A 22,356-nucleotide genomic window follows, 5' to 3' on the forward strand; every position below is an offset into this window, starting at 1 on the left:
TATTGTCTTTTTTCCACTGGATGGTTTCAGCTCCTCTGTCAAATATCAAGTGACCATAGGTGTGTGGGTTCATTTCTGGGTCTTCAGTTATAATCCATTGATCTACCTGCCTGTCACTGTACCAATACCATGCAGTTTTTATCACTATTGCTCTGTAGTACAGCTTGAGGTCTGGGATGCTGATCTTCCAGAAGTTCTTTTATTGTTGTGAATAGTTTTTGCTATCCTGTTTTTTGGTTGGTTGGTTGGTTGGTTGGTTGGTTTGGTTTGGTTTGGTTTGGTTATTCCAGATGAATTTGATAATTGCTCTTTCTAACTCTATGAGGAATTAAGTTGGAATTTTGATAGAAATTGCATTGATTCTGTATAATGCTTTTGACAAGATGGCCATTTTTACTATATTAATCCTGCCAATTCAGGAGCACGGGAGATCTTTCCATTTTCTGAGGTCTTCAATTTCTTTCTTCAGAGACTTAAAGTTCTTGTCATACAGATATTTCACCTGTTTGGTTAGAGTCCCACCAAGATTCTTTATATTGTTTTTGACTATTGTGAAGGGTGTCATTCCCCTAATTTCTTTCTCAGCCTGTTTATCCTTTGACTATAGGAAGGCTACTGATTTGTTTGAGTTAATTTTATATCTGGCCACTTTGCTGAAATTGTTTATCAGCAAACTGGCCAGAGTTTTGGTGCAGTTTTTGGGGTCACTTAAGTATAGCATCTTATCATCTGCAAATAGTGATAGTTTAACTTCTTTCTTTCCAATTTGTAGCCCTTTGATCTCCCTTTGTTGTCTAATTACTCTAGGTAGAACTTCAAGTACTATATTGAATAGATAGGAAGAGAGAGGGCAGCCTTGTCTAGGCCCTGATTTTAGTGGGATTGCTTCAAGTTTCTTTCCATTCAGATTGATGTTGGCTACTGATTTCCTGTATATTACTTTTGCTATGTTTAGGTATGGGCCTTTAATTCCTGATCTTTCCAAGACTTTTATCATGAAGGGATGTTGGATTTTGTCAAATGCTTTTTGAGCATCTAATGAAATGATCATGTGGTTTTATTCTTTGAGTTTGTTATGTAGTGGATTATGTTGATAGATTTCTGTATATTGAACCATCCCTGCATCCCTGGAATGAAACCAACTTGATCATGGTGAATAATCGCTATGAGGTGTTCTTGGATTCGTTGAAAAGAATTTTATTGCATCAATATTCATATGGGAAATTGGTCTGAAGTTCTCTTTCTTTGTTGGGTCTTTGTGTGGTTTTGATGTCAACCTAATTGTGACTTCATAGAACAAATTGGGTAATATTCCTTCTGTTTCTATTTTGTGGAATAGTTTGAAGAATATTGGTATTAGGTCTTTTTTGAAGTTCTGATAGAATTCTGCACGAAAGCCATCTGGTCCTTGGCTTTTTTGGGGAGGGGGATAGAAGACTTAATGGCTGCTTCTGTTTCTTTAGGGGTTATGGGACTGTTTAGATGGTTTATCTGATCCTGATTTAACTTTGGTATTTGGTATCTGTCTAGAAAATTGTCCATTTCATCCAGATTTCCCAGTTGTGTTGAATATAGGCTTTTGTAGTAGCACCTGATAATATTTTTTAATTTCCTCAATTTCTGTTGTTATATCTCCCTTTTTATTTCTGATGTTGTTAATTTGGATACTGTCTCTCTTTCCCCTGGTTAGTCTGGATAAGGGTTTATCTATCTTGTTGACATTCTCAAAGGACCAGATCCTGGTTTTGTTGATTCTTTGTATAGTTCTTTTTGCTTCTACTTGGTTGATTTCAGCCCTGAGTTTAATTATTTCCTATCACCTACTCCTTTTGAGTGTATTTGTTTCTTTTTGTTCTAGAGCGTTCAAGTGTGCTGTTAACTGCTAGTGTATGCTCTCTCCAGTTTCTTTTTGGAGGTACTCAGAGTCATGAGTTTTCCTCTTAGCACTGCTTTCATTGGGTCTCATAAGTTTGAGTATGTTGTGCCTTCATTTTCATTAAATTCTTAAAAAGTCTTTAATTTCTTTATTTCTTTTTTGACAAAGTTATCATTGAGTAGAGTATTGTTCAGCTTTCATGTGTATGTGTTTTTTCTGTTATTTTTGTTGCTATTGAAGACCAGCTTTAATCTTTAGTGATCTGACAGGAGGCATGGCATTATTTCAATCTTCTTATATCTGTTGAGGTATATTGTGTTACCAATTACATGGTCAGTTTTGGAGATGGTATTATTAGGTGCTGAGAAGAAGGGATATCCTTTTGTTTTAGGATAAAATGTTCTATAAATATCTGTTAAAACCATTTGCTCCAAAACTTCTATTAGTTTCAGTGTGTCTCTGTTTAGTTTGTGTTTCCATGATCTTTCCATTGATGAGGTGTTGAAGTTCTCCACAATTATTGTGTGATGTACAATGTGTATTTTTAGCTTTAGTAAAGTTTCTTTTATAAATATGGATGCCCATGTTATTGGAGTATAGATGTTCAGAATTGAGAGTTCTTTTTAGTATATTTTTCCTTTGATGAGTATGAATTGTCATTCCTTAACTTTTCTGATGACTTTTGGTTGAAAGTCGATTTTATCTGATATGAGAATGGCTACTCCAGCTTGTTTCTTGGGACTATTTGTTTGGAAAATTGTGTCCCAGCCCTTTACTCTGAGGTAAGGTTTGTCTTTGACACTGATGTGCGTTTCCTGTATGCAGCAAAATGCTGGGTCCTGTTTACGTATCCAGTCTGTTAGTGTATGTCTTTTTATTGGGGAATTGGGTCCATTGATATTAAGAGATATTGAGGAATAGTGATTGTTGTTTCCTGTTATTTTTGATATTATTTTTATGTTTGTGTGGTTGTCTTCTTTTGGCTTGCTGGAGAGATGGCTCTGTGGTTAAGAGCACTGACTGCTCTTCCAGAGGTCCTTAGTTCAATTCCCAGCAACCACATGGTAGCTCACAACTATCTGTAATGGGATCTGATGCCCTTTTCTGGTGTGTTTGAAGACAGCAACAGTGTACTCATACATAAAAAAATAAGCTTGCTTTCTTATAGAACACAAGACTACCAGCCCAGGGACTTACAATGGGCCTTCCCACACTTGATCACTAATTGACAAAATGCCTTACAGCTAAAGCTCATAGAGGCATTTCCTTAAGAGAGGCTCTGTTCTCTGTGATAACCCCAGCTTGTGTGAAGATGACACACAAAACCAACCAGTACATACCTCAATCATCATCAAATGTGAGCCTGACAGTTTCCTTATCCTTCTGGAAATGGCATGCAATAGTGTTCTTTATCTTCTGTCAAAATTTTCCTACATTCTCTGCAAAGTAACCTCATTCATCTTCAAAAACACACACAGACAAAAAAAAAAACCAGAAACCAAGCCATTCTTTTCACCTTTGCAAAACTTGCCACAAGTATATGTTCATGCATGTCCATTTTTGAAGAGCTATGAATTAAATGGAAATGTTGAAATATTTGAAATTTAAGTATAGCCCCACATGAAAATAAAGGGTATTACTATTTGTTTTCAAAAGATAAGATGAAATTAAAATCAATATTAAAGATTGACATGCTGTCAAAAATCCTACTATTAGAATGACATCCCTGTGTTAAGAATAGGCTCATGATCGCAATATCAAAACAGCTCACAGTGTATATTGTGGAAAAATTGAATATAGATTCTAAACTTGGAAATTTATTGATGCTAGGGATCAAACCCAGGTCTTCAATCATGCCTTCAGCCTTGAAGTATCTTTATTTGTGAATATTTAATACTAAAATTTGTAAGATTCTTTATATCATTGGAATATAAAATGTCCCTCAGTGGTTCAAGTGTTAAATATTCGGTCCCCAGGACCTTTTCTTTAAAAGGTTGTAGAATGTTTAAGAGATGAGACCTAGACAGAGACAGGGGACAGGCTCCAATGCCTCTCCCATATGAAGAAGTAAACACCCTTCTCTGGCCACATTTTCCAACCACCATGATGTTCTGCCCAATCACATAGAGTCAAGCAACCATGTTCTGAACCTTCAGAAACTATGGACCCAGATAAACCCTTCATCCTTTAAGTGGTATATTCCAGATATTTTGGTGACAGAAATGAGAACAGAGACTGGGAATTAATTTGGAGACAGAGAATTAATATAGTCAAGTTTGTGTTGAAAGAAGGTTTTGTATGTTATCAAGTATATGGAATGCATCAGAACTTATAATCTAAGAAGAGGTAAATAGCAGCTTTGGACACTGGAGGTTTTATAGTCAAAGCAACCAGACCTGTGGGATCAAGTGAAGATGACACAATCTCCAAGGACTTCCTAGGACTCAGAGGTACCACTTCCCTAGGCACTGAACGAGTTTATTTCCAAAAGGCTCAATGCCCCAGTGTAGGGGAATTGGAGGGCAGGGGGGTGGGAGTGAGTGGGTGGGGGAATACCCTCATAGAAGCATGGAGAGAGGGAATAGAATAGGGGATTTCCAGCAGGGATGGGGAGAGGAGGAACAAGGAAAGGAGATAACATTTGAAATGTAAATCAAGAAAATATGCAATAAGAAAATAAATAATTTGTTGAAAAAAAAATTGCAAACACTTTATTGGCTTTTGATAAAATGGTGCTGTGGTATTTTTACCTTGAATTTGTATAACCATAAGTGACTTTACATATTTGTTAACATGTTTGCATATTTATATTCACTTTGATGGAATTTTTACTAATTCTCTTCTTCCTTTGTCACTGGGGTTTTATGACTTTCTGTTTATTAAGATTCAAACACTTTTGTTAACCTATTTTTATGTATGTATGTATTCACTCATAAAATCTAGTTTTTTTTTAGATATTTTCTTTATTTACATGTAAATTTCTAGTTTTTCTCTTTGCAGCTATCTTTGAATATTGAGTTAGCCCCAAGTAATCAAGGGTTCCACATTATGAATTAAACCAAATATGGATAAAAACATTCAGAAAAAAGCCATTATACTGAACATTCACAAATGTGTATGCTTCATATTATTCCCCAAAGATATATATAAAATATAATAGCTGGAATTAATGGAATTTTACACTGTGTTGAAAGATACATACAATCAAGAAATTTTTTAAAAAATTTACATATTATGTTCATGTTGTGTTCAAATCTTATATCATTTTTTTTATAGCAGACTTGAGCATCCTTGAACTCTGGTGGAAGGTTCTAGAACAATATTCCACGAGTGTTAAGAGGTGATTGCAGCACAGAGATATGTATCTGTTCTCTCTTCTTCCCGTGGTTGTTGGTAGTGGGTGGTTCTTTGCATGGTTGTTGGTAGTGGGTGGTTCTTTGCATGGTTGTTGGTAGTGGGTGGTTCTTCCCATGGTTGTTGGTAGTGGGTGGTTCTTCCCATGGTTGTTGGTAGTGGGTGGTTCTTTCCATGGTTGTTGGTAGTGGGTGGTTCTTCCCATGGTTGTTGGTAGTGGGTGGTTCTTTGCATGGTTGTTGGTAGTGGGTGGCTGAATCTCTTTGATTTTAGTTGGTTGGTTGGTTGTCCTTTTTTGTTTTTGTTTTTTTGTTTTTTTTTTGTTTTTGCTTTTCTTTTATGCTTCATATTTTTACTTTTCTGTAATGTTTTGTCAAGTACTATAATTATATATCCACAATTATTATTTTCCAGATAGCCTACATTAGCAGAATGTATTAAATAACCAGCTTTCTCATGTCATCTCATCCTGCTTCAAACCTCATATCATACGACAACCTAAGCATACTTGGCTATGTCTCTCAATGTTTGATTGTGATTCTTTTTCCATTTTTCTATTCCAAAATCAATACCATACTCTCATCTCAGACCTTAAAAGGCAATCTGTGTTCTGGTTGAACGAGATTTACTCCAGAGACCCAGTAGAAAATTCTACAAGGGATGGAACAATGAGCTATGCCCCTAGACATTAGGCTCCTGACACCACAAACCCTCCAACTCCATTATCCTGTGGCTAGACAATGCCCCAAGCTCCCAATATTTTGGCTGGAGTCCACCCCCATAGTCACCTGACTACAACCAGGTATGCCCTCAGAACAGCAAGGTAGCCTAGCCCACTATAAAAGGGGCTGCTTGGTTCCTTCTCTCTCTCTTAAGCTCTTGCTCTTACTCTCACCTCTTGCTTCCACTCTCCCCCTCCCTTTCCCCTCTCTCCCTGTGGCCAGGGCCAGTGGTCTCTTCTCTCTCTCTCTCTCTCTCTCTCTCTCTCTCTCTCTCTCTCTCTTTCTCTCTCTCCCCCTCCCTCCCTCCTTCCCTCCCTCCCTCTCTCCCTCCCTCTCTCTGTTTTCTACAATAAAGCCCTAAAACCATGGACTGCCTCCTTTCATCTAGACTTGCTGTGCTGAAACAGTGGCTCAGGCCTTTCCCTAAAGAGTTAATAATCTCCTGCAGGAAAGCCTCCCAGCTTTTCCAACCCCCAGACAGGACCAAGGACTATTGCCTGCCTTCTCCCCGCCCCCCTTTTTCCTTTCAACCCCAGAGCCACTGCCACCTCAGGGGGGGAGAACCCCACCGGTTCTCAGCTCTTTTGTGGTGTCCATCAAAGTCCTTCTAGGCCCAAAAGCTAGAATCTGTCATCCTTGTCCTCCTTGAGGCCCAGGAACCCCCGGACTGCTCCCTTCCACCCGCGCAGACTGGACTTATGCAGCTTCCCACAGCCAGATGCCCACCCCATAGAGGTGTGGAGAGCAGTCTTCTGCATCCACCTGCCCAGGGTCTCCGAGCTCTGGCAGGATGTGGGTCTCTCCCACCACCAGTGCCCTACACTCTTAGCCTTCATTATTGCCATAGTTCCTGGGATTCCATTTATTTATTTATTTATTTATTTATTTATTTATTTATTTATTTGTATAAAGTAGACATTATAAAACATATCTAATCAGGGAGGTTTACATTTGATAATTGATCTTTCCATTCTGGACAAAGTTTACGTACATCTATTCAGACTTTTTCTTAAGGTAATCTGTCTCTTTGACTACTCTTTTTAGCTTTCCTACTAATTCTTCAACAACAATTTAGTTACACCACATAACAAAAATTATTGTCATAGCTCTAAATCTCTATGAGCAGAAAACTGTTTCTATCATTTTTCTAATATGCATATACCTTAAATTTTGTGCCTGTTTACTTGTTTATCTGGAGTTTTTTTCACAAGAACATAATCATCAAAACACTTGTTTTTCCCAATGTTACCCGATGTTACTTTATTTTCTTCTCTACATAATCTATATGGTGATGAAAAAAATTGTTGAAACCCAACTGCTTCATAGTCCAACTGAAAAGGTTTTAATTTTTGCCTAAGGTGCTTTGTTTTGATATAGGTTTAAATTCCTTATTACATTGTATTTAAATGGATTTCTTTTACCCCATTGATTTTAAACATCATCAGACTTGTTGGTCAGTGAATTCAGTTGCAGCCAATGTCAGAAGTTTTTATGCAAGTTATAATCATCAAGATTTGAAAAAGGTAAGGACACAGCATCAACCAAAGAATAGGTAGGGCTCATGGGACAATTTTTCACTTTGATCAAGGGAGTTCAGTTGATGATTCATTATTGATCTGAGAAAATCATTGCATTTCCCCAGCAGAAATCTCATCTTCTCAATACAGATGCCACATGGTGAATTTCATAAGATTTATTAATATATCAATCATTGTCTAACTACATTAGTTTAAATATCATTTCATTCCTTTTTTTGAGACAGGGTCTTAATGTATAGTACTGGTTGACTTGGAACGCTCTCTATATACCAGGCTGGCCTCAAATTCACAGAGTTCTGCTGGACTTTGCTTCCCATGTGCTGGGATTAAAGGTGTGGGCCACCAGGCACAGCCTAATTTCATACTTCTTAATCTTAGAGTAAATTTAGCTTTCTAGTTACTGCTGCTGATTTTCTTCCTTTAAAAAGACCACACACGATAAGCAATTTCTAAATTATTTTTATATTCTCATTCCTCAGCATTTTACAAAACTAGAAAATTCATATGAAAGGAATACTTTTCTATTCTAGAATCCACATTTTTCTTTTGTTACAATAACTTCTTAATGAGAATTCATTTCCTTTGTCCTGTCTCAAATTTTTAAATAAATATTCCTAAAATACCTTTTCTATTTTCAGGAATAAATGTCTTTATAGAAAACTCTAATTCAAAACTAATGCTGAATATCTTATAGATTTGCACATCAGTTTCATTGTTATGGCACCTTTCTGACTCTTTTTCAATTCCCTTCAGTCCAGTCATGTCATCTTTTAAAAGGTCACCGAAATGCCTCTCACTACTTCATTTCTGAACCTGTGCTACCATCAGCAACTGACCAAGATATTTCTGGACACTGCTCTGTGCCTCTTTAGAAATAGATGAAATTGTCCAATCGTTATGAGATCTTTAAAATGTGGGAAATCCTTGGTCATCAGAGAGATGAATCGGAATCTAGTTTCTTTCATCTATACAGAACACAAGAAATATTCTTGAGCTAGTTGAACATTACCTAAAATGTGTTCCTGGTGTATTTGCTCAATTCCTTCCAATTACCCTAAAGTTTATCAGCTGGCATGGGATTAAAGCTTCAGTGCTGTGCAGTGGCAATGCACCATGCTTGGTATCAGAGCACATCCAGTTCAGCAACAGCAAGGGGCACATGTCTTCTGCCAGTAACACACTTAACTTGAATGTGCATTTTGTTTTAAATACTGATTCTAAATTGTAGTACTACCAAAAAGATTGGCATCATAGGAAAGAGACTGTCTTGAAATTGTATCTACATTGGATATACTAAAACTTCAAAACCGTGCATCTGAAGATTTTGGTGAATAAAAACATAAATTATAAAGTGTTTATTACTTATACTAAGGACTGTGTCTTAGAGAGTTCTATGAGCAAATACATTAATTAATATCTTAAAGTTCTAATTACTGTTTTCTCTTTGAAGACTCCTTTGAAAAATTCATATGGCGGGCTCTTACAACAGTTCTTACAAAGAAAAGTAAATTGCTTCTTAAAGTATTATTAATGTGAGCCTTACAAGAATATTGGGAAGTCATTTAATTCACATTTTACATATGAGGAATCTGAGTTTGAAAACAGTTATAATAGTAAGCAAAACAGAAGCTACTCACAACAAATGATCACCCTGCCATCGGTGCCTTGTCTCCAGCAAGGATGCCAGTTTCCAACAGCAATAGAACCTTACTAGGTCATAAACTCCCAGGACCCCAGAGTAATAACCACCTGTGATCTCTTCCAATAACTGAAGTAGTCTTCATTCATTACTGCATTCATCCCTAACCCCAACCACTCAAAGATCTGGTTGCTCTCTTCTGCTCCTCAAAACCTTACCTTCTGCGCATATCCCTGACTCAGTTTGCAGATTACATGCATCCACATTCACTGAAAAAGTAACATGTTTCTCATGTCTTCAGGAAGATGGAAAGTGACTTTATGAGCTTTCTGGTTTATAGTGTTCTTATTCAGAGTACCTAGGCTTCAAATGTACTTTCCCAGAGCTGACTTTGTTCTTTTTTTAAAGCCTTTGAAAAATTGGAACAAAGGTAAATGTAAAGAGAGTTTAATAATGTAGTTCAGAGAAAAGTTTAGGCTTATGTTGAAATAATAGGCAACGTGACCAGTCAGTTTCGGGATGAACTATCTTGTGGTTTGAGAAAGTTGATCAATATACTGAAAAATGAAACTGTAACAAAATGTATAAAGAGGGTCCTATGGGAATGTGAATAATCCAAATGTAAAAATTATAATGCTACTAGAAGAATGTTGAGGCTGGAGAGAGTTCTCAGTGGCTCACAGCACTTTCTGCTCTTCTAGAGGACCTCAATTCATTCCCCAGCATCTAACAGGCAGCTTGGGACCATTGTAAGTCCAGCTCCAGGGGATCAGATGCCCTTTAGAACCTCCATGAGCACTTGTACAACATGTGGCATTCACTCACCTGGATTCATACATATAATTAAAATTAAATAAATCTTACCAAAATGTGTAGAATTGCTTTCATGAAGAGTTAGGGTCATTATTCTCACAACCAAGTCACACACGCCACATGATTAACATATTTCTCCAATTGTGTAAAGCACGTTATAGTGTAGGCAAGCAAATGATAATCTGGATGATGGCATTTCCAATGTCTAAAACAAATAAGTGGATTATAAAGAATTTCTGTAAATCAATGTTTAAAATACAAAACTTCCCTGAGGAAATATGAATACACAAAGAATAGTTACTGATTACTGGAAATTTTTAATTGTTTAACCTCATTACTAATCATAGATATATAAATTAAAAGTTATTATACCTTTCTGTTCTCAAGAAAGCAATAGGAGAATGTTAGATATAACCAAGTTTCCATGCATACATATAGAGGTAAGAAAATGCATCATTAGAGTTTGGAGTGGAATGTGCACTTATATTGAAGAATCACAGGATTTGCCTCAAGTCATCTGTTGGCTTGAGTGTCACAGGCACCCCCAGAGAACATGTGTCCACTGCAGCAATGCTGTAGTACAAAGAAGCCTGTGGGAGATGTGACTGTATATTTGCAGTAAGAAAGAACAAATTCATGGTTACACACCACATGGACTGGCATGTTGCAGCTTCAACATAGAACCTCCCTATAGAAATAATGGCCAAGATGGAATGTTCAGCACAGTGATACTGAGTAAAAGAAGGTTTTGGAAAAAATACATAAAAATCATTTACTTAAATTATAGTGGCCCATTCTGTTAAGATTTGGGCTGGATACATTTTTTAAAATTTACAGGGATGGATGAAATAAGAGGGTACATGTAAGTTACAAGGTAGCTATAAATAAAAGACAGAAAGAGATTGGAAATGAGAAATGAATAAATTAGGCATGTACAACCATTTGAGAACAGGACAACACATTGTTATGTTGTCCTGGATACATGTGTGTTAATTAGCCTCTTCTCTCAGGGTCGTGAAAATTATCTATTAAAAAGACGTTGGACTCACTACTAGTAACAGTTCTTCCTCCTCCTCCTCCTCATCATCATCTTCCTCCTCCTCCTCCTCCTCTTAGATTTATTCATGTTGGTAATTGGTCCCTTTAATAAAACCATAGTTCAATTTCATTCCTTCTTAAAAGGGGGAACCAAATACCCACAGAAGGAGTTGCAGAGATTAACTATGGAGCAGGGACTGAAGGAAGGGCAAGCCAGCCTAAATATAGCTATCTCCTGAGAGGTTCTGACAGTACCTGACTAACACAGATGTAGAGGCTCACAGCCATCCATTGAACTGAGTACACGGTCCCCAATGAAGGAGTTAGAGAAAGGACCTATGGAGCTGAGGGGTTTGCAGTCCCTTAGGACGAACAACAATATGAACTAACTAGTACCCTCAGAGCTCCCAGGGTCCAACCAAGGACTGCACATGGTGGGTCTGATTGTTCTGGCAGCATGTGTAAAGTAGAGGGTTGCAAATTTGATCATCAATAGGAGGAGAGGACCTCGGCCCTGTGAAGGTTCTGTGCCCCAGTGTAGGGGAATGCCAGGGCCAATAAGTGGGAGAGGGTGGGGTGGCAGGCATGGGGAGGGGGGAGGCAACAGGGGTTTGTTCTTGTTGTTTTTGTTTGTTTATTTGTTTTTTGGAGGGGAAACTGGGAAAGCAGAAATTTACATGTAAATAAAGAAAATATCAAAAAAATAAGAAAACTACAGTAGCAAAAAAAAATTTAAAAACATATTTTAAGTAAATAGAATTAAATCAAAAAAACATAGTTCATTTATCATAATCATTCTAAAATCCTATTTATGTATTGATGAGCAAAAATTGAAAAATTCAGCATATTGCCTCTACTCCCTAAAATCTTACCCTATCTCTAAAGAAAAGATATCCTAAAGAGGTTATCATCTTCTCTTTCTTATTGGGGTAAAAAGAAAAAGAAAAATGAGAGAGAAAAGCTATTAAACTAAGATATATATTTGGTTCAGAGACTCACTATATAGCCCAAGGCTGGTATCCAATTCATTTATAGCCAAGGCATAGGCTTTCTAGATATGTGTGCTATTGTCCAAGCTTCTCACAAAAATGTTGTAAGCAATGAAAATCTCTATACCCAAGAATTCTCTTGTAAAATCAATCAATCCAGTGTTCAGCCCCAAACAGCATTTTAATAACAATATTTACTTACATGGCTTTTCATTGGATACTTTACAATCATGTCATGAATGACTGTCAATCTTTCCATGTTACTTATAAGTTACCAAGACATCCAGGTTGGTATAATTTCATCAGAGTGTTTCCATGTTGACAGGATCTTTCCATAACCTGTCTCTCATATGCTTGGAGTTTTTAGTTTCATGTAGATGTTCTGCCCTCTGTCTGCATATTTTAAATTTCACACAAGTAAATTTGGTACGTCAACCTAGGTTTAGCCATGATATAAACACAAATATCTCCTAAATCTGAAAACATCTCACTCCTATGGGTCCAAATTAGAGACACAAACAACACAGTCATTTAGTCAGACAAATTTAATATAAAATTATCAATCTGTCAGAAAAAGCAAAGTATAACTTATCAGAAACTCTAGGTGTTCTGAGGCTGTGGAAGCTTCCTCCAGGAAGTAAACATTAGATTACAATGATTCTCAGCTGATGACTTCCTTGGGAAACTGCTGTATTGTACTGAATGGTAGGGTATTGTGCACTTAACTCTGTGAGGAAAATGTAGTTACCATCTTAAGTACTTCTTCTCCTAAGGGGAAAAAATGCAAGAGAGAACATGAAAAAGTCTTGAAAAGTGATGGACATGTTTATGAATGTGTTTATAAGCATGATTTCAGAGGTACAAGTATATATTCCAATTGACAAATTATATACATTAAAGATGGGCATTTTGGGTACATTAATTATACCTCTTAGAAACCACAAAATATCCTTGTTCTTCAATCAAGGGAAAGCAAGTGCAGTACTGTAACTGAAGGTGTTGATTATCAACCAAGAGCAAAGGCATAAGGAGAGGAGGAGCCTGAAGCCACAGGCCAGCCACTGAAGTGGAGACCAAGCAGGCTGTAGAAGGTATCTTGCTTTAAGAAGTCAACAGCGATCTGGTGTGGTTTTTCCTTGGGAGGTTTGACCAGCAGCTGACCAATGCAGATGTGGATGCTTAGAGCCAACCATCAGACTGAGCCCAGAGATCCCGGTGGAGGAGCAGAGAGGGATTGCAACCCCAAAGGAAGAACAACATCGACAGGGTGGACCACCCAGTGCTCCCAGAGACTAGACCACCAACCAAGGAGTGTACAGGGAGAGATCCATGCCTCCAGATACACATGTAGCAGAGGATGGCTTTGTCTGACATCAGTGGGAGGTTAGGCCATTGGTCCTGTAGAGGTTTGATGATCCAGCATAGGGGGATGCTAGAATGGTGGGGTGGGAGAGGGAGCACTCTCATAGAGGCAAAAGGGAGGGAGGAGAGTGTGGATGTGGGATGGGGGGCCTGTGGAGGTACCAGGAAGTGGGATATCATTTGAGATGTAAACAAGTGGAATAATTAATAAAAAAGAAAAAAGGGGGAAAAAAGAAGTCAGCATGGTCAATTGCTGGCCTTAATTTCTGAGAAACCAGAGTCCTGTTTACAAATTTGTTAAAGGTGCCTATACATTGTGGTGCCCTCCGTGCCTTCTCTTCTACCAGTCTGGGAGCTGCATGTTTTACACTGATGTCTTTGATCCACTAAGCTGATTTTTGTGCAGAGAACTAAAGCTCATTTCATCCATCTTTAAGCAACTGTCGACTTTCCCAAGAACTGTTCATTAAAGGTGCTCTCTGTTCTCCAGTGTGTAATTTTGGAGACATTGTCAAAATTCAAGTGGTTGTAATTCACACTTAATTCTGGATCCTCTATTGATCTACATTTCTGCTTTTTTGTCAGTATCACATTTTTGTTAGTTAGTTAGTTAGTTAGTTAGTTAGTTAGTTAGTTAGTTAGTTTCATCGGGTATAACTTGAGATCAGGTATAGTAATACGTTATTCTCTTGGATCCAGATAATTTTGGTTGTCTGAATTCTTTATGATCCCATATGACTTTTAATATAAATTTTCTACTTCTATGAAACTAAAACAAAAATTGTTTATAAAGATACAGTCAGTAGAATGAAGAGGCAGCCTACAAAGGGAGAGAAATCTTAGCAAACTATAAATCCAGCAGATTAATATCCAGAATGCACAGAGAACTAAAATTACAACATATCAAGAAAAACAAAATTCCAACAAAAAAAAGGCTTTATCTGAACATAAGGTTCACAGAGGAAATATAAGTGCCAAATAGAACCTTTTAAAGTGTTAAGATCATTGATCATGAGGGAAAATCAAATTAAGACTACTTTGAGATTCCATCACACATCAGGATGAAGGACTGACCATCATAAAGTACTCAAGTGGTAATAAACACTGAAGTAGATATGGCAAAAGGAGAAAGGAAAGCTTGTTCAGTGTTGGCAGAAGTATAAACTGGCACAGTCTCTAGTGAGATCATTGTAGGGGTGGTGGCTTATCAGAAGTTAATTACAATAAGACACAGCTATATCACTCCTGGGCAAATGTCCAAAGTATTCTATGTCCTATTACATAGATACTTGCTTACATCATTAGAGTTGTGTGTTTAATTTGGAGTTCCTAAAGCAGCCTGGAAACTAGAGATTATTAGTCCAATTGATGCCCTATGGGAAGGGATTAGAACATAATTGGGAGTGAAGTTGAGGTGGGGAACTCTTGGGATGTTAAAGCAAGGACATCGTGGGTGGCTTTGGCACTCAGGGACACTTTATCAACAAAACCACCTGCCAGCCCTCCAATATTTATCTCATATATTTTAAAGGACATTATAGTTCAATTACGGAATTTAAAAATGCTATTAATTAATGATGACAATGACATAAAGGAGTCAATACTTCTTATTGGATAAATTATTTTATTCAGAAATTGCAATTTTTGTCCACATTCATGTATTCAAACTGGAGATTTCTTCTGTGACTCTGAAGACAATTGCAGCACAGGCTCAAAGAGACTGTCATAAGGGTTTATATTACAGAACTCGGTTAAACAAAATCCATCTTCCACCACGTGCTGAAGTATTAGGTCTATCAGGTGCAAGTACACACTGTGACATGCTTGCAGGTATCCACACACAGCAGTCAGGCACTTCTTGGCCTTGAAGTAAATGGAAAAAGGTTCCTGCTAGACTTGTACTTGCAGTACTTATTCCCAGGGTAAAGGAGGAATTGTAGAGAAGACTAGCAGCAAGAAGAATGCCATCTTCTGTAGAAAAGTGGTCTGTAGCTATAGCAGCCAGAGCCATATCCACAGCCATACCTGGAACCATATCCACAACCAGACACAGAACTATATCCACAGCCATATCCACAGCCAGAGCCACAGCCATATCTATAGCCAGAGCCAGAGCCATATCCACAGCCAGAGCCAGAGCCACAGCCGTATCTACCACCATATCCACAGACACAGCCATATCCACAGCCAGAGCCATATCTACAGCCAGAGCCAGAGCCACAGCCAGAGCTGTAGCCACAGCCTCCACAGGAGTTGCTGTAGTAGTTGCAACACATAGCGTTAAGAGATCAGGTTTCAGTTGAGTCAGTTATTTCTGAAGTGAAGCTGTTGTCCAGTCTCCTCAGACCTTTATATACTTACAAGACTGGATGGCTCATGCCTCACATGGGCTCCTCTCTTTTTACAGCCATCTTCTTGAAGTGAACTCACACTATGAAGAGTCACATTAGGAGTTCACAATTTACTTCCTAGGAACTGACACACGCATTCAAGGAAATACAGATATATTTTCTGAACACTTAAATGTATGCATCATAATTTATTCTTCATAATTCATTGTATGGCCATGACATAACAGAAAACATTACCAACATATGTAGAACCTCTAAAGGTGTGTTTTTCACTGTGTCATTGAAGGTCCTTGGCATCACATGCTGGATACCTACTTATAGTTAAGAGTGTCACCAACAGCAGAACCAGGAGACTCACCATTGCTCCTGAACTCCTTCCTCATGCTTCATCCTTCCATTAAACAGACCTATAAATTACTTTTCATGGATTCTGGACAAAGAAGCTTACCTTAACTAGCTACAACCACTTTTGAAACCTCCCACTTCTTTCTTACAGAAGTCTTGTCCATCTGTCCTTCTGTCCTTCTGTAGGCAAGCAAAGTATCCTTTCTTCCCCCCTTTTCAACACATTTTATTAAAATCCCTATGCATCAGTGTCTAAGTATATTTATGTAAAATAATTTAAAGGTGAATAGATCCAAAAGTCTCGATGCAGAGAATTGAAAATGTCTTGGTTCAATGAGTCACTCATTCAATCAGTTTCTAGACAAATTGAGTGGAAAATCTTTAAACAGGTCAGTTTTTATGAGATTACTTGGTCTACACTTAGAGTTAGTCAGTGTTTCAATGCTTCCTATAAATTGTGAATTAAATAAGAATATTCCAGATGAGTGGAGTGCACATGTAGATGACAGATTTCAATCAAAGAGTACAGAATTATAACTAGAAGCAGAATAACTTAATGTCTTGTTGCATGGAGTGGTGATTATGGAAAATAGCCATGCAGTGTGCTTTTAGGCATCAATAAAAGATGGTTTTAGCCAAGGGGCAGAAACATATTTATGAAGTATGTATATCATCTAGCCTCCATAAATCGCCATAACACACAGGAGACTTTACTTTGATCTTACAACCATGTACCTAAAATTATCTTTTTTTCTTCTCATTTCTGTAGAGATGAGTTTCTATAAAATGACTTCTGTCTCATTCTTAGCTGTCTTAAATATCCCCATTGAGGGATTCACTGGAGGCATCTTGCCCTTGTGCCTGTTACATTTCTTTGCACACTGTAAATCTGTACTATCACAGGTTCAGCTATTATGTGCACACAATCACAACTCAGTGAAAAAAAACTTTCAGTAAGTCTAAGAAGTCTAGTAAGGAGTCAGAAGCCACATATTAGACAGTCACAGGGAATTCAACACAAAGTTACTATTCCACAAAAAAGAATGTAAGTACACTATAAATATAGTAGTCTAAGAAAGTCTAACAGAAATGTTTGCAGGATGAAAACCTTAGACAAAGCCTCGTTATTTAAACAGACTGAAATCTCTGCTGCAGCTCACAGTACTGTACTAGGTACTTTGAAATTCATGAAGAGAACAGGTATCATGTTAAATATTCCTGTCATGATAAAAACGCAGAACAAAGAAATTTGACAGGGATTAATATGCTTGATTATGGTGATGGATTCACATGTATAGTCATAACTCTAAGGTTGGGAACTTATATGCATTGCATTCATGTACTTTTTATGAATGTCTCAATAACACTTATGAGCAGATATATAAACAAACAAACCTTGCTGTGTAGTCATTAGAAAAGTGGGACTCACTGATTAGAACATAGTGATGATCATAAGTAAGTTTTAGAAACAGACAAAGGATCACAAAAGGCTTAGCAAGAGACAGATACTGATAAAGGAGGAGGGGGCAGACAATACTGTCATCTGGTTCCATGTATATGGTTTGGAGGCTATACCCACATAACAAATGAAAAAAAAAAAAAACAAGACTTGGTGGTATAAACTCATACCTCCAGTATTGGGGAACTGGAGAGAGAAGGAACCTACAAGTCCAGACAAGTAAGATGACCCCAAAAGAGTGAATGGAATGTCTTCTCATCTCCAACATGTCACTCACACACACACGCACATGCACACACACACACACACACACACACACACACAGCACAGGGGTGGGATAATATACCCCCTTCTTTCTGTTTTGTTGTTGTTTTATATTTCTTTTCTATGCCTATAGGACTGAGTAACCTATTCCAATAGTGTATTGAACAAGCATGAGCGAATTAGCCATACTTTAGGAAAGGCTTCAACTTTTGTCTGTAGAATATAATGTTAACATCAGAAATGGTAAGTATGTTTTAATGTGTTCATGTAAACTATTTACAAATAAAAACAGTAGAGGTTTTTATTGTAGATAAATATTTGCAAATGTGTTTCTGTATCTAGTACTATTGTTACATGAGGTTGGCCCTTCATTGTATTAATATGGTGTATCCTGGTTTTTTATTCCAGTGTAACAATCCATCCTTCCATAACAGGGCAAATTCCACTTATTCATGGGAAATGTCTCTCATAAAATCTTGTGGATTTCAGTTTGCTAATATACTATAGAAGATTTCCACATGTGTGTGCATTAGAGCTGCTACCCGCTTATTTTGTTTGCTTGCCAAACTCTGTCTTACTTTGGATAATAAAGAAACACAAACAATAATTGGAGTGTCGCTATTCTTCAATTTTGTGGAAATGTTAGAAATGGTTTTGCTCTAAACCTTTAAATAATTTATAAGGAAAAGTGACGGTTAAGTGCTGTACTCTAAATAAGACATCTGAATCACACATACACACATACATTCACACACTCACACACACACACACACACACACACACACACACACATACACCAGGGGGCATCATCAGTAAAAAGGGTGTGGGATGATTATAGGATCTAGAGAATGGAAAGAGCCACTATAAATACTGTTTTCTAGGTATATCATATTGTACCTGATTGATATCTCTTACCTGCTCTGATTTTGAAAGACACTATTGAAAATTATTATATATTATTATTAAGTAATCCTCACATTGCAATATATGATATTTATCATTCTGTTTTATATTTCTGCCTATCTTGTCTATTTTTGAATAGAGATAATCTATTCACATTTTCTGTTGTTTACAACTGATACTTTCATTACAACTGATGTTCACTTTTATTACAACAATATATTCACCTTTTTTCATATATCATATTCATATTAATGGACTGTGCTGTTCATTGTGAAGTGAGCCTTCATTGAACATTAAAGAGTTGAGTGCTGTCTTTTCACTCATTTAAGCATTGAGTGTTCATGATTAGATAATCCCAACCATGTTGATTAACACTGTGGTTATGGATACACTGATGCTACTTACTAACGTTCTTTCTAATTATTCACAGAAACCTGGAAATAATAGAGGTGGGTTGTTTTGAAGCGCATCACAACTGTGAAATTAGTCTTCATAGGTCCACAAGAGCTTAGGCACTTTCCTGGTTTTTCCGTCCCCTTGATCCTTACTCTGTTCTCCACACTATGCTTTTTGCCTATCCGTCACTTATGGAATTATGAAACCCCTAACTAGAAGTGACTGAGAAAGATTAACCAGCTAAGTAAATTAACTAGCCGTCTAAGTAGGAAATCTTACTCAGCCTTACAAAACCTGGAGATCCAAACACTTGAATCACTTCATGACATCAAAACATGTAGGGAAGGCTTTTTTTAATTATTATTATTTTAATGCTCCTCTAAACATTTAAGAAACTTGCCATATTGTGAAGCCATTTTGCTTTAAATTCCAACAATTGGTATAAGGGGTCTAATTCCCTCTAGTGGTACCTAATTCCATGTCATACACAAAATGGAAGATTTTAAAATATACAAAACAATCAAGAGAGCTCAGTCTGTGGTTAGAGACAAATGTGAATACACACTAGTAACACAGAGAGATCATGTAAAAGAAGAATGTACAGCCAGTTGAAATGATTGGCTGCCTAGTAGATGATACAGAGAAAACTTTCTCAATACAAAGAGATATGAAACTGGAATCAAATATAAAAAAGGAAGCTTCCAGGAGGTTAATAAGCCAAATGTGAAACATAAATATTTTAATGAATTAATAAAATGTAGAATTTTGGCTATTTTATTGAAAAATATTTTTCATACAATATTTTTATTATCTTTTACCCTCCCTCAATTCCCCCAAGCATCCTCCCTACCTTTCTACCTCCCCAACCTGTGTTCTTTTTCTCTTATTCTTTGAAAAAAAAAAAGAACAAAAAAATCAAGAAACATTACAAAAATGCATTACAAAACTAAAAACTAAAACACATAAGTAAAATACAAAAAAAAAAAAAGTTCAACAAAGGCAAAGTGAGACTAAAAAAAATCTACAAAAATACAATCGAGTTCACTTTGTGTTGACCAACTACTCCTGTGTATGGGGCCTATCCTGAACTGTATATAAATATATAAAGTGAGACTCCATTAGAGAAAACCAGTTCTTCCTTTTCTAGTATTCATCAGTTTTAAATAATTCCTTGGTTAAGGGTAGGAGGTTAAGATAGGAGAGCTTCTTGGTTAACCTAGGAGCCTCTGTCCACTTCCCCCTCTCAGTACTAGAACCAACCTGGTTTGAAGTACCACAGGCCTGTGTGAGCTGCCACAGTCTCCATCACTTCATATGTGCATCGATCCCAGTAGGTCTCGAAGACACCGTTTCCTTGGCATCATCCACCACCTTGGGGGGTCTCATGATTTTCTTTGCCTCCTTTTCCACATAGACCCCTGAACCTTGAGTAGATAGAGACATCCCATTTATGCCTGAGGGTTCCAATATCTTTCAGTCTCTTCCCATTTCCAGCAGTTCTGTGGTGAAGAGGAAAGGGGGCCAATGTTTGTGACTCTGTGTGATCATGGGAAGTAAAGCTTCTGTGGATGGGGCACATGGAGAAAATGTGAATCAAACAGAAATAGAAAATATAGATAGATATAAAACTTAACTGTATTCATCATAAACCCCTCCTTTTTATAAATGTCAATACCCAAGTGGACACATGCTAACAAAGATGTGTCTAAAGACAAATCAAGCTTCATGATAAAAAAAGGTTTGTCAAAGATCACCAATATATTTTTATTACCTGAAGTACACAGAGGAAATAATATGTCTTATTTTACATGGTCACTAACACTAATATATTTTTTCATTTTTCAGGATTTACATGCACAAAATAACATGGCATGTTAATGGGATCCATATCTAGCTACAGAACTCATTACATTCCAGATGCTCCTGGTACACATGGTATGAAGCCACTGTGTTGCTTTGCTACTAGTATTTTCTCAAATGACATAAGTTTGTAATACAGAATTCTTTTCAATTGGCAGAAACTAACTTTTTCACATTTAGAGGCTTCCAAATTCACACTTTTCTAGAAGGTGTGTGCAACTTATAGAATCATCATTTCTCTTGAGATCTTTTTTGGTTGAAGTGAGATAAGATAAATTGTAAGATGATTGTGAATGGTTGATAGGGAAAAGAACAGAAATTAAAATCAAAGCTACAAAAAAATTAAAATGGCACAAAAAGCCTGTGGGAAAAATAATCTATGACTTTGTAAAACCTGGCTGGATGACTGACACAATAGCTGGTTGCAGGCCTCTTCTCCTCACCTACCTTCAACTGAGTGGTTACACAAGACAGTAATAGGCAAACAGCATAAGAAGAAAGGAAAAGGCTCCCTACTCAAAAATGTAGACCAAGCTCTCAGTGAGCTTCGATGGCCTTCATCATCTGCCATCCTTGTTTTTGTGCCTGGAACACTGGTCATGTTCATCACCTACTTTGAAACATGACCATAAAAGCAACAAAGCAATAGCAAGAAGGAAGACCCCAGTCCTTTCCAAGGGCTTAGATTCTAGCATATTTTAAAAATATTTGCTTTCAATTAATATGTTTCAATTATACAATAATTTAGGATAATAATGAGCTGGGCAGAGGTGGTGTATGCCTTTAATCCCAGCACTTGGGAGGCAGAGGCAGACGGATTTCTGAGTTCAAGGCCAGCCTGGTCTACAGAGTAAGTTCCAGGACAGCCAGGGCTATACAGAGAAACCCTGTCTTGAAAAAAAAAAAGATTTAAAAATAAAGGATAATAATGACATAAAACCAAAGAGTTGATAGTGAATAAATTATTTTTATTCAAAACCTGGGGTTTTCTCCACATTTGTATATTCCAAATATACATTTCTTCTGTGCTTGTGAAGACAGCTGTATCAAAGGCTCAAAGAGACAGTTGTAAAGAGAACACTCCAAAACCCAGTAAAATAAAATCCATCTTCCATGATGAACCAAACTCATTAGTTTAACTTGGGAGCAAACACATATTGTGAGATGTTTTCTACTGTCCAGCACAAAGTTGTCAGTCATTTCTTGGGCTTGAAGGGAATAGATGGGAATTCCAGTTCAGCTTGCTCTTCCACTGCTTAGTCCCTGGGTGGAGATTTTATGGAACAGACTAGCAGCAAGAGGTATAGCATTTTCTGTAGCTACAGCAGCCAGAGCCATACCCACAGCCATAGCCTGAGCCATATCCACAACCATACCTGGAGCCATATCCACAGCCATAGCCAGAGCCATATCCACAGCCATAGCCAGAGCCGTATCCACAGCCATA

General features: G+C 37.3%; 1 protein-coding gene across 1 annotated transcript in view; it reads right to left on the reverse strand.

The window, feature by feature from the left end:
• Positions 1-15,277: 15,277 nt before the first annotated feature.
• The window catches only part of LOC116083754 (keratin-associated protein 21-1-like), a 7,398-nt gene continuing 319 nt past the window's right edge, over positions 15,278-22,356 (reverse strand). Inside the window, exon 2 of the mRNA XM_031360531.1 lies at positions 15,278-15,419. Within this exon, the coding sequence (XP_031216391.1) occupies positions 15,278-15,419 (142 nt within the window). The remainder of the gene's footprint in view (positions 15,420-22,356) is intronic.

The sequence above is a fragment of the Mastomys coucha genome, unplaced genomic scaffold (genome assembly GCF_008632895.1).
Source record: "Mastomys coucha isolate ucsf_1 unplaced genomic scaffold, UCSF_Mcou_1 pScaffold12, whole genome shotgun sequence".
In the NCBI taxonomy this organism is placed as follows: Eukaryota; Metazoa; Chordata; class Mammalia; order Rodentia; family Muridae; genus Mastomys; species Mastomys coucha.